Source organism: Agelaius tricolor, unplaced genomic scaffold (assembly GCF_023055355.1).
Source record: "Agelaius tricolor isolate 1412-34295 unplaced genomic scaffold, bAgeTri1.0.p SCAF_1, whole genome shotgun sequence".
In the NCBI taxonomy this organism is placed as follows: domain Eukaryota; kingdom Metazoa; phylum Chordata; class Aves; order Passeriformes; family Icteridae; genus Agelaius; species Agelaius tricolor.
Genome location: NW_027269261.1, coordinates 27,063,560 through 27,079,896, shown reverse-complemented (window position 1 = coordinate 27,079,896; position 16,337 = coordinate 27,063,560). Strand labels below are relative to the sequence as shown.

At 35.8% G+C, this 16,337-nt stretch overlaps 1 protein-coding gene across 3 annotated transcripts in view; it reads left to right on the top strand.

Moving 5' to 3' along the window:
- Positions 1–16,337, top strand: part of SRBD1 (S1 RNA binding domain 1) — a 123,008-nt gene that overhangs the window by 58,006 nt on the left and 48,665 nt on the right. For all 3 annotated transcript variants that reach the window (XM_071427658.1, XM_071427668.1, XM_071427677.1), the window contains 2 exons: positions 3,434–3,525; positions 14,935–15,017. In XM_071427658.1, coding sequence (XP_071283759.1) covers positions 3,434–3,525; positions 14,935–15,017 — 175 coding nt within the window. The remainder of the gene's footprint in view (positions 1–3,433; positions 3,526–14,934; positions 15,018–16,337) is intronic.

The window sequence follows — 16,337 nt, the reverse complement described above, 5'->3', positions numbered from 1 at the left end:
TACCTATAGGATGGCTATGTGGGAAGTGCAGTATGGGAGTGTAGTTCCAGATCCTTTACCTACTTTTTTATTAATTCAAAGAGAAGTTTATGAAACTTGTTCATTCATGTCCTAGAAGCTTATTGTATCTTATCATAACCATGTGCTTATTTACCTACTACATACTGACTTTAAAAAGCAAATTAATTTTTCACTAAAGCTGTTTCAGATGTTTCGATTTGGTCAGAATCTTTCCTCCTAAGGATTGCACAGTAATGGGGGTCTCATTATGGGGCCAGTTCTTTTGGTTTTGTCTGCTAATTGACTTAAAAAGTTAAAATAGAAACAAATTCTGAAGATGCACAAGATCTTAATACAATTTTTTCAGCTCTTATGAAGTTGGGGTTTTTATGACTCTTTTGAGAATTGTATCCATTATAGAAATGGAAAGAGGAGATTGAAGAACAGTGTGGACCACAGTAGTTTGTAGTAAATTTCTGTTTCCTACTCATTTGAGCATGTTTGGTTTTCTCTTAATATGCCCTGACATAAAATATATATACACATTTAAAAGACATGATTTAGAGCATTTAGCAACGTTTAATTAACTTAAATTGTCTATAAAGCCATTCCCTTTTTCAAGAGAATGATGAGAATGTGGAAAACATATGAAATGTCAGTGAACCAAAGTGACTGTCTTCTGTCTAGTCAAAAAGTAAAAGCCAGAACATCTGCTGACAATCCCTAAAGCTCGTAATCTTAGTATGTCGACCAAGCTAAATGTTTTAGCATTCCGTGTGCCATTGTCACATTAGTAGCCACCTCCCTGTAGCCGTATCAAACCATGTGATAGCCGCTAATAGTTCTGTAAAAGTTTGGTTGGCTGTTTTTTAAATGAACCAGAGGATGGTTTCTTGGGAGTGTGTGGCCTTAACGTCTTTAATCTGGGTTAAAGATTTATTTAACGTCTGGGTTTTGCTGTCTTGGGCAGAGCAGTGTGAGGTTCTGTGTGAGTGGAAATTCTCGCTCCCCTTTTCCATGTCTGCTCCACCAAAAAGAATAACTGCATAGAATAACTGCATGTGTATGCTAAACCATCTCAGAGTGGATCTCTGGTATCCAGTGTATGCTGCTTCTGAAAGTGCTTTTTATATATCTTTTTTTCTTTCTTGAGATAATTTTTCACTTGGCTTCTCTCTTTCTCCTCACTGAGTGTATAAATGTTTTTGCTCTTGAGGAAAGGAAATACGCTTTTTTCAAATGTTTCTGTCTCACTATCCTGAGTGTTAATTTTATCTACTCATTTTAGCAAGGAGTTTTTGTACTGCCTACCTAAAATTTGGCACAAGTCACATATTACCATAGAATGGCAGTGTTGGTGCAATCCTTCTGCTTCTGCAAATCATCAGTGTAGTATCAATGAGAAACAGTAAAGTATCGAGTGTGTTAAAATTCCCATCAAGTTCACATCAGTTTGTTCACTGTAGAAAATACCAGGAGAGGATCAAGCAATAGGCTGTGTTCAGTAGTACAGTTTATAGTACAGCATTGTGAAAAAAAAAATTTAAAATTCTATTACTTAATATATTACTATATAATATATATAATTAATTGTATTATCAATGTATTAAATTTAAAAATTGTATGTGGGCTAAGGTTTGGGATCTGTTGGAATACAAAGATTGAAGAGAGATTAGTGAAAAGCTGTTCAAAGTGTGTGCTTATGTGTGGTTTTTTGGAAGCAATATCCAGAAAGGGAATGCTTGCCAGATGCAGCCTTTATAAGGTGTGAACAGGTTAAGAAATACGTTCTGCTGCATTGTTCTTTAAATTACTTGTTCATCAGAGAAATCAGTTTTATGAGTCTTCTGTCAACATCTTTATGTTCAGCAGTTAGGTTTTTGTGATACGATCTTACTTCTGAGCCCTGTGATGGGAATGTTTTATGAATGTCATTTATAGTGAAGGAGTGCTCATAATACTGAATCTTTTTGAAAGATCATGAAATAGTTTCATTTTCACTTCCCTATTCACCTGGTCTGAGGATTTTTTTTTCTCCATTTGAATGGGTCTGGAGCTACATTAATCTTAAAGATAGCAGTATTTTATTCTCCGTATTTATTGAAAGATCCAGTCTGTTTGTACTACTGTTCTTTAGAGTTTTGGGTACCTTTAAAATCTGACTTGTGTGTACGGCACTCCAACAAATTCCAGTTTTGACTGGGGAAGAGGGGAATCTGTAAAAAAACCAGTAAGAAATTCTTACCTTTTTTGTTTGCATTTTAGACTATTTACTGTTACTATGCTTGGAACATTGAATGGGAATATATTTAACCTCTGAGCTGTTCTCCAGCTTTTTCTAAAGGGAGTGGTTTCTAGGTATCAGTTTCTTTATGTAAAAATTTGACCTAATAAATGTTCCTAAAAGGAAAATTTATAGTCCAATTTTAAAACAATATAAAGCAAAGTTATGGATTTTTGCTGAAAGGTCTGTTTCTTAAGGACTGTGGTTTCTCTCCTTATGGCAAAGATTAGGTTATTTTAAAAGTGGAATAGTAAAAGTAAAAATAGTTCTGAAACTGATAGTATTAATCTCCAGAGCAGTAGCTGTATGATGCCATAATTATCAACCTGAAATTCCAGTTCTGTTGAAGTTATTTGAAAAAATATACTGTTGATTCAGTGGTGTCAGAATTTCACAGCTGAAAATAAACTTAGACTGTGAATACTTGATTGCAGTTTTCTCTTGAGTGGAACTAGAGCACTTGAAGGGTTTTTAATTATGTGTTTGATTTGAATTGCTGAGTTTATCATCATTACTGAATGAGTTTGAGGTGTATGGTATATAAATGAAGTTTAAGTTCCTGAAGACAAGCAATCTATTTTTCTTTGGCGATGGCAGTGAGAGCTGGGAGAAGACGGTACTGAATGCTGCTGAGAAGGGAGCCGCAGCTCAGTGGCTCAATCTGTATCAAGCTGGGGCTTTTTGAGTGTTTTAGGGCAGCTGGCTTGAGGCAATGTGTGTGAATGCTCATGGCTTGGATTCAAGTGATACCTTGGACTTTAGAATGTAGGTATTTTATTGAAATTGTCAGGTAGGTTTAATTTTGTTTATGGAAGCTGGTTTGCTTATTTACTTCTGGTAACACTTGTTTCTTGTATTCATTTTCTTTCCTCTTGTAAAGATTGAGACAGGGACTGAGATCCGGCACAGTGTGTGTTTATAATAAGGCCAGAATTGATAAAGAATGAATGTTGCAGGTCAGGGAGGGGTGGTTTTGCTTAAATGGGGATATTTTCCTTCGTACCGACTTACTTTTGTAAGCATTTGGTTTATTCAAAACCTGATGCTTTAAAAAAAAAATCTGTATATTCAGTTAAGTCACTTGCAAGGTCTTTCATGTGTGTTTTTCAGCTGTGTGCTGTTTTACATATTTGCTGTTTTATTTTTCAGCATTGTCAGTGAAGCGGGAGCGTCGATCTACAGTGTCAGTCCAGAGGCGTCCAAGGAAATGCCAGACCTAGACCCTAACCTAAGAAGTGCAGGTATGAAGAGTATTTCATTTTATCACATTTCAACATGGAGCTCAAGTCTCAATTCTCAGCCTGTTTTGTTTATATTCTTAAATCAAATAATAGCCAAAAGTAGAAAAAAGTTTTGGATATTTTGTTTTTAAACCTTAATTATTCTGTCATTTCACATTTGAAGTCCTAGATGTGCAAGTGAATGACATCACCTTCTCCTAATGCCTGTAATGTAAAGATCCTTGTGGGTGTATTCCTTCAACAGGCTGGTGCAGGAGAATTTATAGCAATGAATAGAACCAATGAATTGCATGAACGTTCACAGTTGCACATGTCCCTGCTCACAGGGGCTTGACCTTCCCTCTTCTCTGTGTGTACATAAATATCTCTAGCAATATTTAAACCATTCAAGGGCTGGGAAAACAATATAAAACCAGAGCAGATAATTTAAAGTTGTGCATTTGTTGTGATCACTGGAGTCTTCATGTAGCTGAATACAGTTTTCAGGAAATATTGTTTAGGTTTTGTGTTTAAAAAGTTATCAACTTCAGCATAAATGTCACTGAGGTCCAACATAGCAATTGGAAATGTGCAAGTGTTGCCACTTTATAATTTTAAGTTTTTGGTTAAAGAGTAGTCTTTAGAGATCAAATTCCTAGCAGCTCTGTCCGTGACCAGATTCTACTCACGGATTTGTTTTATTCAGATACAGCTGTCTCTGAATTTGTTTTATTCAGAGACAGGTTTGAAGTTATTTTTCTATTACTTCACTTATGTATTTTTAATTGTGTGTCTTTTTGTATTTTTTTTTCATCTACCTTATGGGTTTTTTTGTTCTTAATTTTTCTCCAGTTTGCTGTCATACTCAATCAAATATAGCGTACGGGAAAATGCAGCAGCACTTGTGTACAGAACTTTTCCAGTCAAAATTATAGTGTTCTTAGATTTAATGTTTTTCTAGCAGGTTACTGGCCTGGAAATCCTTTGGAGGGTATAGATCAGCAGAAAAGAATTCTGACATGGTATACAGGGGTAAAAATTTATAGAATTCCCCATGTTTCCCTTTCCTCTTATTTCCACAAAAGGGAAAGTGTTAACTTGATGTTTGAAGTGAATGTTTTTACAGGAATGTTCTTGGAATGTCTGTATCAGCCCTTTCATTTTCAGGAGAGGTCTCTAGCTTCTTTTTGCTTGACTCCCTTTTCCCTGCCTGTGAACAGACTCCGTTGTGACTATTTCTTCCCTGGGCCACAGAGGTTTTAAACGTGTCATGGTATGGCCAGAGCAAATATTAGGCATGTGACATTTCTGTATTTGTGACAGATAGCACTAGCTTTCCCTTGGGTCACAGTTTTTATGGTGCTGATGTATTAAATATAGGTTTAAAGTTGATGCAAATGAAGAAAAAACACTGAAAAGGAGGAAATCTAATTATTAACATTGTCTTTCCAGGTGTACATGTTTCTCATTTTCTTCAAAATTATTTTTCAACATTCCAGACACTTTTTAGTGTTGTGCATCAAATGCAGTGAAGTGAAATCAAATTTTTAATATATGATCAATTCAAATATTAATTACCTCGAGTTCATAATTGCTCCATTATTACTAGGATTTTCTTCAGCCTTAATTTAAGTGCTCTTGCATCTGGTTTTAAAAGCATCAGCAATTTTACCATGCTGCAGCAGTCCCACAGAGTGGATAGAAATTGAAAAAGGGGAGGATAGAAATTGAAAAATAATTTAGTTCCATGGCCATTACGAAACTGACAGCTAGAACTATCAAGGTATTCTAGAATTTTCAGGCTTTCTTCCTAACATCCTTTGGTGTCGATTTGTAATTAGCTGTGCTAAAGCTATGGATGTTTTCTTGAAGTTGACTGTAGAAATGGTACATAACATTAGAGGGAAACATTAACTGATGTTTGAGGCTTTTTCAGACTTTTTTCTTGACTAGCTTACTTGTATAGTTTCAATTTTCCTTTAATTTGCAGCAAACAGAAAAGTGATATTGTGTCAAAGCTGACTTGCTTTTTATTTTAATTGTTGTCTTACATCATGTCAGATTCTGTGCTTACATGATAGCATTTAGTACATTAAAGGAAGCTGACAGCTGCATGATGAAGTGTGACATTTATAGTTAAAATAAAAGGTACAGCTGACGCGAGGTATCTGTGATCTTAACACTATTTGCCACTTTAACATTTTTCTCAACGAAACTTTATAGAAGGTTTTTTGACACAGGCCTATGTTTGTCCATTGGTACATAAAAATAAAATTTTACATGTTATATGAGGACTTTCTCATATCTGGAATATTTGCAGTGGTGTTTAGCAACTGTTTGTAGTCAGTTTTTGCTTTATTCAAAGAAATAGAAGTTATCAATCCTGATGGAAAAATTAACTTAATAGTTTCTCCTTGGCTGAGTGCCCTATATAGGGGGAAAACCAGCAACCTTCATCATTTCTTGGGGGTGCTAATTAAAGATATTAGTTAATCCAAGGTCTCAACTGGTTTTTTTTCCCCCTTTGAGCTGTCTTTGAAGGTCATGGATGACAAGAGTTTGTAATAAATGATTGAGAAAGATCTCTTTTTAAACCAATGCTGTATATACTGTCTGTAGAGGAAAGTCTTTATACAGCACTTTTAGCCAAAATTGCACTTGCTTAAAAAAGAAAAAAAAGCTTTTCTTAAAACAATTTTCTGTTAGCTACAGTACAGGGAATTAAATAGGGTCTTTCCAACTTTACAAGTGTTCTGAATATTTCATGAAAGTGCAGAAGCTTCTGTACTGCTACTGCAATTCCTATAAAATCTTGTGGAGTGGGACTCAGCTAAGTAGATAGTAAAGAGCTTGATGAAACCTAGTTACTTGTGTTTGAGTAGAGTGAGAAGGTATATATCCCCATCTGACTGTCATTGTAGGTTTAATGAGCAGAACAGCTATTTCTCAGCCTCACAGAATTAGGAGATAAGAGGCTTATAGGCCAGAGCAATAAAAGGATTTCCTACTTGAAGATTTGGAAAGCTAACAGGGCAAGCATGTGTCATGGTGCATGCACAGGTACGATCTAGTATGGAAACTGTGTTGTTTCTAAGCGATGTTTTCTAAGGATAAGGAAGAATCTGAGAGAGCCAAAGGTCACACAGCACAGCTTGCCTTAGCATTGTCAAATCCCATCTGCTTGTCTCCTCTCCACAGGGCAGAACACATTGCATTATTGTACACTCAAAGTTCAGCACACCACTTGCACTTTTCCTTGCAAAAGAAAGCCTTGTAGGCTTTGAGGGCTTGTTAGGACTTTCAGACTGTTATGCTACAGGGTTTCATTCCCTGGGGTCCTGTTAGAGACACAGAGTTCAGAGCTGTCATACTGGCCAGCAAGTAGAAGGTAAAGATTGGAAAAAATGTAATTTCTTTTGACTTTATCTTAAGGAAAGTAAAACAATTTGATGATTAGATGTGTGGGACATAGTGCCTGGATGTCTACTTGAGCTAATTTCTTCATCTTCTTGAAAGAGCACTGCTCCCCTTTGGCTACTCAGGAGAGAAGGTCATTTTTCAAAAACTTTATTGTTTTATTGAGTCCTATGGTTAAAACATTCACACTGCTGTCGAAGTGGGAGCTTTCTTCTACAGCTAGTTAGAGAGAATTGGTGAAAGTTCTACAAGCTTTCAGAAGGGAAAGTAAGCACTGAATTCTCATGCATCAAAACATTTTGTCAGCCCAATGTTAAATTATGTGGCGTGCAATTAGAGCAGTGTGAAATGAAATCCTATTTCGTCTCTCATCTGTTGTGTTCTATAGCATTTAAAATGAGTTTAATTATACTTTTGAAGGGATGGAGAACAGAGAACCACACTGTGGTGATGAACAAGCAGTGGTTAGAAGCAAAAAGGGTGGTGAACAGCAGTAAGATGTTAAAGATAGAACGTGTTAATGATAGTAATATTAATAAACTAAAATAACAGTAATAGCAATAATTAATTTTTAATTTATAATAATAATATAAGTAATTAGTAATAGGAACAAGAGGATCTTGTTACTTGTCTCTCCATAGGACCCAGTTCCTACTATTGAGCAGAAGCTCATCTCAAGGTGTGGGCTAGGCTCTACAATTTAAACAGAAATTATAGGGAATCTGTGGGTTCTATTGAAAATCAAAAACCCGTCCCTAACTGCAGATAGTCTGGAAATTACTAACTCTCACAGCTGGGCATGAACATGTGCCTATTGAGAAATAGAAAAATGGGCTTGAATTACCTCAAACCAGTAGCACAATCCTGAATGGGTCTTTACATAGATGTTAGAGATGTTTGTAGTCTCGTAGTTTTCTTGTTGTTCTAGACAAGAATTGAATGTTTTCTAACCTGTGTAAACCTCGGGGTATGTGGGAGAGGTGGTGTATAATCATTAACACCCTGCTTACTGGCACTGTATTTCCTGCTTACTGGCACCTATTTCCTCTGGAGCTGTAGAGCTCAGGAGTGGGCTGGAGTTTGATCTTCTGCTACCTGCAAGTTTTACATGCTCTGGTCAAGATGCTTTCCCTTAGCATAGAAGAGCTATGAGAATCATTCACTTCCCCCATTCGGGTGTAACTCTGTGCATGTGTTGTCTGTGTATTCCCTTTTGGAGGCTTTGTTGCTTCCTTGAAGTGTGGAGCTAGAGGAACGAGCAGTACCAGGATGCTCTTCAATTCAAGGAGTTTTGGTTTCCTTTTAATGCTGGGATTTGATGTGTTATTTGCCAAAGCTGCTTTTCTTACTACAGGCATAGGAAAGAACATTCTGGTCCCTTACAAAAGGTTAATATTTGTTCTTGATACCAATGACTAATTCTTCTAACGTACAGATGACGAGCACTTGTAAGATTAGAACTTCAAGTAATTTTTTACTTTTAGCAGTAACAGTAACCAATGGCAGTGTAATGCAGTTAGTATCAGCAGTGTGAATATGAAAAGGATATTGATGATGCCTACCTTTTAAGCTGAACAGATGGGGAAAAGTTTTTTTGGAGTTTTTATCATCTTCTGAGACTAACTCATTTATGTGACAGAAAAATCACATGAGGCTTTAGTTAAATGCTTACATGTCCCCTGTCTCATCCTAGATAAAATGGATACTCTTCTGTGATACAGAAGTTACTAATGCTTTAGAAAAGTGTTTTGAGTGTGTTTCTAAGAAAAAATATTGACTTTAAAAAGCTGCATTGTAATATTCACTTGTCAAAGTTTTTCTCTTTAAACATATTTCTAACTTTCTTGTATTCAACCCACCTCTTTTAAAGATTTTTTTTCTTGGTAATAAATAGGCAGAATATTGTCATTCATTATTTCATTAATCTTAGGCAAATAACAGATTATCAGTTTTATGGAGTTAAAAGTAAACTAAAATGTAACCTTTTTAAAACAAAAACCTGCTCACTTGCTACAGAAAAGCTTTGGATGAAATGCAGCTGTTGAACAGTTGCTTAAAATAAATTGCATACTTTAAACCCACCAAGAAGATATATGAGGATTCAAAACTGTGTCACAAATCCTGACCTACTAAGAAAGAATGCTTAATGAAAAGACTACTGTACGTTTCACTGTATCCTTTGCAAGGAGGGTGAAATTCAGGTCAACAGGATAGAAGGCTTCCAGGACTCAGGAAACCTGAACAATCGATCACTGAGTAAACATTATTGCAGATACTTATGGAGAGTAATTGATCTTGAACACAATAATAGGCTTTATAAAAGGATTTAAGAAGTTGTAATGTTTCCATATCTACTCTGGTATGATATATTGACAGTAATTACTTATGCATTTGTGAGTCCCTGATTACCTAAAGATATTTTTTTTATTTCATTGACATTGAAGTTTCAACCCAGACTTTTGAGTTGGGAAGGTTATTTAAAATAGGAGGGTGGATGAGTTACTTGGATGTTATAGTAGCATGTCTCAGCAAGAGTGAAATACTGAGGTTTCATAATAAAGATACAGAATGTTCTCATTTATGACAAAATTGAAGTTGAACTCATCATAGCTTAATAGCTTGCGGTTGCCATATATTTATTTGTAAAGCATTTATAAAACTATCTACTGCCTTCACATCTGGAAGCTTCACATCTTTTCAAAGCCCAAAACAAATTCTCCCACTCATGTGGAGTAGCTAAGCTGTCACAGTTATTGACTCAGACATATTTTTATACTTATGTGAAGATGTGCATAAAAGGAGGAATGCCATCATCCTGGACCTTTGGCCAAAAATCTTTTTCTGCTTATGGTGTTAAGCAACATTTGAATGCCACTGTAACTGAAAGAAATTGAAACTTTTTTGTTCTTCTACTCTATAAGCATTCTTCCTTTTCATGCTTTCCTTATCTAAGCCTTAAAGCTTTAGCTTTATGGTGTGGCTCTTACATAAAGCAATGCAAAAAGAGAATATTTCAATATGTAGTTGTCTAAATACAGAATTTGGCAGCCTGCCCCTAAAATGGGCACAATACTTGAAACCATAATAAATTTCATCCAGTCGACAAGATTTCCAGCTGCCCTTGCACCCTAAATAGTCTGCATGTCTGATTTGGGTCTTAATGATTGCTTTAGACCTGTTCTGATACTGAAGGGAGGCAGGTAGCCAAAGAAGTTAGCACTAATTCTAGTTTTTTTAGGGCTGGCAGCTGACATGGCCCTTGTATAGATACCATGCAGAGAAATAGTAAGGCTTCAGTGTTGTTTTGGCCCTTCACTGTTGAGTCTGGCAAGTCTTTTCTGTCTTTAGTCTGAAAACTATTATCAGTATTCCTGAGTGAAAACTCTCCTGTGATTTGTGTGAAAAATGTAGAAATTGCTTGCTGTAGAAATTACTAGAGAAACAAAGTTATGTGATGTATGTTTGAAGAAGATAGTCTTAATTTTAAATTTGTCCATTTGAAATTAGGGATTTGATCTTTAAGACAGGAGTAGCCACATAATTAGCACGTTTGTTAGTTCATGAGGACATATTTGCTTATTAGCCATTAGGAAACAAAACATTTTCATCTAATTCCTCACTTTCTGTGAAGATCAGACACAGAGATTGGCATGAGCTGTGCAAGCAGCTCTTATGGATGTTTTCTTCCACCACAATGGCATCTTCATCACTGACACACCACTGTCTGCTGGGTTTGTCTTGTCAAATAACCAAAGTGTGGAGTGAATTGAGACTTCCAAGCAGTTAAACTGCTTTTTTAATGAAATGGCAGAATGTCCTATCTAATGACAGGACAGGATTACAGTTTATATGCTTGCTGTAATCTTCTTTATTTCTCATTGCACTTCAATGTGAAATACATTTACATTGAAGTCAGAGGACCACCTTGACCCTTCTGGCCCTTTAAGTGTTAAAATTTTATATAAATTTATTGAAAGGCAGCACAGTATGTTACTTCCAAGTGTTGCAATAATATTTTCATCCAAATTCACAACTCCAAGCTTTGCATTTAGGGGTGTACAAGTCTTCTGGTTATTTTCTAATAGAGGGTCATGTCATCCTGAGTTTAATACCCTCTTTAATATTGATTAGGGTTTTTTTTTCACATTTTACATAGACTAGCATATTTTAATAAAAGCATCTCTCAAACTTCTCATGGGTGGCCGTGCTGATAACTTTTGAGAAATCTCATTTTCTCCTTTTGCCCTGCATGTCATAATATCATGTAATCTTTTTTTGCTTCAGCAAAAGTGAAGAATACCTTAATATCTACAGAAGTAAAAATGCATTACCTGTTTCATTGTTAGTCTTCTAAAAACGCATGGTTTCTAAAACCCAGTGTAAGATAGTTGAAAATGAAAAATAAATTTTATAAATTTTAGTCTGGATATAGTTTCTAAGAAGGAAATGTCAGACCATCAGGTTTTACTGTCTCTGCTCCATAAAACCATCATGGTTTTACTGTCTCTTTTACTTCTGCAGAGCCCTCATGATTTCAGTAGTACTGTACCTGTTTTGTGAGAGTCCAGCCACTTGGACCAAATGGCCAGAGTGGAGCCTCATTGCCCCCAGAAAAGATCTATCTATTGCAGTGTGCAACTACTCCAGCAAAAAATAAACAGGTTTTTCTGAACAAGAGGCAGTAGATGCTAATCTTGACTGAATTTCTGCCTAGAGAGAATGTGGACAACTCTTTCATTTTGCCTACTGTGCTCTCTTTTATTCATTAATTAGAAAAGTTCTGGAGTGAAATTGTGGTTTTAGTGGGAGTTAGGCAGGTCAGCTCTCCTGCTGGTATTGACCATAGGAGCTGCATCTTTAATTGTGGAAATGGCTGTTAGCTGATCTTCCTGCTTCAATATTGTAACTATGAGGCCTGATCCAGGAAAGCACTTAAATGTCTCTGTAACTTTAGGCGTGTGAATAGTTCTGCTCGTTCCGGTGGGAATTCTGGCATGCATCTGTGCTGAAGTGCTTTGCTGGGTCAGGTCCTATGCCTCCACTCCTAGGAAAGTCTCCTAGGAATATGACAGCATTGTCAACCAAGCTAATATGACAAAAAGAGTCTAAATTTTACTTTTTAATTGAAGGTTCCCAAGAGAAAGCTATGCTTGGAAAATTCCTGTATCAACCTATCCGTATAGTTGTCTGTTTTTAAAAGATATAATGGAAGGAGATGTGGACAGTGAGAGGTATTTGCTCTCAGCTTATCTAAAATGTAACTTTTGCCATTAGGTAGAACTATAAAAAAAGTTCTCTAAAACACTGTATGGGTATTAAAGAAGCTGAGTTTAATGATGGTTGCTGAAGGACAAATATAGTCTCTATGCATAAGCATCAGTGCATTCAGAAGAAATACATCGTTGTAAGTGTTTCCTGGTTTGGATCAATACTACTTTCATTGGTGTTTTGTTTCACTTTTTTCTGTCAGGTGGTGGGTTACTACTATTTCAAAGTAATTAATATGAATTATGGTTATAGGAAAGCATTTTGGCAGTGAGCTGTACTGGTGTAAGTTATAACTAGTGTGCTTACACTGATTAACTTTGTGGAGGTTTTTTTTGAAGAAGGCATACGTGATTGTCTTTGAATTCAGAACTTCTCTATCAGAGAAGCAGGCATATCAGATGTCACCAGCACAGTGCTTTCTGAGCCTAGCTAGCAAACTGCCTTTGTCAGCATGTTAAAATGGATATTAAAGGATATGAAAACTCCTGCATGACCGAGCAGTGAACTTCATGTTAACTGTACATTTAGCAGTGCAAATCTTTAAAAGTGAAGTCTCTAGTGCAATTTATTTGATAAACTTTGCAGTTGTGGTTTGAGGAGCCTGCATATCTCTGGCTACTGTTTTGGCTTCAAGTACAAATGTTTAGTCAAGTCCTTTTCTGAAATGCTGAGAAGCCTTTAACACCCTGCAGTAGTGATGGTTGCTAATTAAATTAAGCTGTAAGGATGGTTAAGGACTGGGGCACCTTTCATACAAGGAAAAACAAAACAAAAAAAACTGGAAATGCTCTGCCTAGAGGAGGCTCAGGGGAATCTTGAAAAGGGTTTTAAGCACCTGATGAGAGGGAAGGAAGGAGAGCAGCAGACCCTTCTCAGTAGAGCCCACTGTTAAGACAAGAGGCAATGGCCACAGATTGGAACACAGCAAATTCAATCTGGACACAAGAAAACATTTGTCTATTGTTAGGGTGGCCCAACACTGGAATGGATTGACCAGATGGGTTGTCAAGTCTCCACCCAGCAGGACATGATCTGGGACAACCTGCTGTAGCAAACCCTGTTTCAGCAGGGCTGTTAGAGAAGGCAGCCTGTGTTCTCCAGCAGTGTGTCCAACCTAAACACCTCTGTGAATGAATACATTACTGCTGTGATGCAGCAAAGGGGCCTATAGGTTATTTTATATATATGATAATTATATAATAATTAAAACCATGTTAATGTTTTCATACACATACGTGTATGTTGAAATCAGCTGGTGAACACCAGATATACTTTAAGTATTCCTTTTATAGCATTATGTGTGTTGTTGACCAAACCACTGTGCATATATATATTTACTCCTGACTCCTGTCTGTTCTTCCTCTAAATCTCTCCTGATTTGCTTAAAAATGTATTTAAATGAAAAACACTCTTGAAATGACAGATGTGCTGTAGGGTTGATTGTGGACATAGCTTTTAAAGGCCCTTAGCTTTCTTTGGTCCCACTTTTGTTATTGCACTTATCTCACAAGTGCATGTGGTAGAAAAAAGAGCCTTGGCAATAAGGTTGGGCATTGTTATGTTTGGGTTTTTTTATTTTTGGAGAGGTTTGTTTTGTTTTGAATTTTTGAGTTGGCATGTTTTTGTTTTGTTGGGTATTTTTTCTTTTGGGTTTTGTTCTTTGTGGGATTCTTGGAGTTTATTGTTTTACTTGTTTGTTTGGGTTTTTTTAGAATCTTTTGTCCTTATTTGGAATGATTTTTTGAATACCTCTAAACACTTCTGTTTTCCATTAGCGTTTACTTCACTAAGTAGAATGAACATTAAGAGCCAGCTAACCTGTTTTGTCTTAAGTCAGGAGGAAAAAAGTTTATAAATGTAATACTGGTAGATAGAACTCCACTAGTTTTATAACTGTGGGAAGAAGCACAGTTTCAAATACTGAATACAACACAATATCTGCAGAATCAGACCAAGTTTATGAATTGATGTTTGGAAGTATGTTTTTGCTTCTGAGATTTTTGGTAAGCAATTGCTTTCTCAATAAATACTGCCTTCAAAAATGCAGTCTTGATTCAACATTTGGATTTAGAAGACCAAAGGTTCTTCCTATATGCTCTTAATGGCATCAGAAACGTTGGAAATTGCTTTTGTTTTTCTTAATGGGGTTATAAGGGTGACAGATTGCAAATTGATGTGGTTTGGTGTGCAGATTAGATTAGTAAAATCCAAAAACCATTTTTGAAGTGAGCACTGAATTTTATGGTTGAATTAGATAAATATATAAATATCTGATACATACCTGAGGAAATACTTTAAGTATTCACTAAGTCTGTGAACAGATACTGTTATTTTTTTAAAGTGTTTGTTTCTTCATATCTGTGATTTCAGGTTAAAGGTTCTTACAGAGTTTAATGTTAAATGTTACATGTGCATTTAGTATGGATACAAAGGGAAAAATAGAGTGTAGACAGTTTTATTTATTAACTCTGTGGCTCAGAAAAACTTTTTAAATGTCATGATTGCAGTTTAAAATGTCCCTAAGTCTTTGCTGGAATTACTCAAATAAAAAATTTGATTAATGTACATGTGATGTCCTTGTCTAGCAATGAAAAAGGATTCTGCTGTAGTATTGACTATTTCCAGGTTAAAAAAAATTAAATGCATAGAAGATGTAAAAAGACCCAAAACACCTTAGCAAAAGCAATTACATGATTCAGGTTTTTCAGAGAAAAGTGATAGCTATTTTCTAATTCTGTTTTTCAGTTTCGATAGCTAGACGTGTCCAGGACCCATTAGCTGAGCTAGTGAAAATCGAGCCCAAACACATAGGAGTTGGAATGTATCAGGTAAGATAATACCTGTATCATTTAATCTAAGTCAATCTGTCATGATATAGAGCAACACCAAAATGCTGCTTTAAAATTGTCAACTGGTTATGTCTCCTTTAAAAGATGTTTTCAGTTTTGATGGAATGGTAGTAAATGCTTAGAAGTCATAAACTGCCTTTTTTTTAATCTCTACTTTTAATGATTGTGATTGAGACTCTAAAATGGCTGTAGCCAGATGTATAGTCTATTAAAAACATCAAATCAGACAGGTAACCTGATCTGTAAACCTTTCTCTTTTTCTCTATTGTTACAGCAATGGGGTTTTAGCTCTTTGTGTAAAATACAATGAGATATTGATCCTCCATTTAGAAGCCATTAATTTGTACTATTAGGTGCATTCCTTTTTAGAAGTTTTTAATAAAAGGGTTTGTTTTGAAGCCTTTCATTTAGTAAAGCTGAATTGGAAAATGTTTGACAATTGTGATTTTTATACATTTTTGTAGGTTATTTCTGAGAAGAAACTTTTACTTTCCAAGTTTCTTTACAAAGAGCATGATGTTAGGAAGTGGTACATAAGTTATTGTCATTTTACAGCATATTGGCATAGATTCAGGAAAGTATTTATGCATGTGCTGATGTCCTACCAAATAAAGAAACAAACAAAAAAAAACCCCAGAAAATATGGCAGATGCTTTTCTCTGTATTTTTGAAACTATAGAATGAGAGTAAATTTGTGTGACTACAGCAGAATTCAGGACAGAAAGCATAGAACTGTCTGGACCTGTTCTTTCAGGTCAGCTTGTGAGCATTAATGGGATAGAATGCAATTAGCAGCCTAGAACCCCTTGCTGCCACTGCTCAAGGTGGTGTAACAAAGAGAAGATGTTAAGAAAATCTTCCAACAAATGTATGCCCTGTTTTGTTTTTACAGAACTGAGCGTCAGCATTTTAGTTGGTTAAAGTAGAATTCAGAACTGCTTTTTTAAGTCCTTCTTGTTTTACCGCCGATGATAGAACATATTAATGTTGCTTGCTAACTGCAAACTTATTGGTAAACCTAACTTAAATAATCTTTTGGTATCAATTATACCATAGTCTTTGAGGGAAATTGTATTGAAGGGCTGAAACATTGTAGATTTCTTTAACATACGTATCCAGATTTCAGTAAAAATGTACTTTAATGGTGGCAGCTATAAATATGGGTGTGGTCATCTGGCAAAAAGATGAGCTTCAGTCTGAAGTGTAGTTGATTCCCCTACTTGTGGAGACCCAGGGCTTTAATTTATAACAGTAGCAGTGATATGTTGAAACAAAAATAATGGGAAGTGATACAGATTT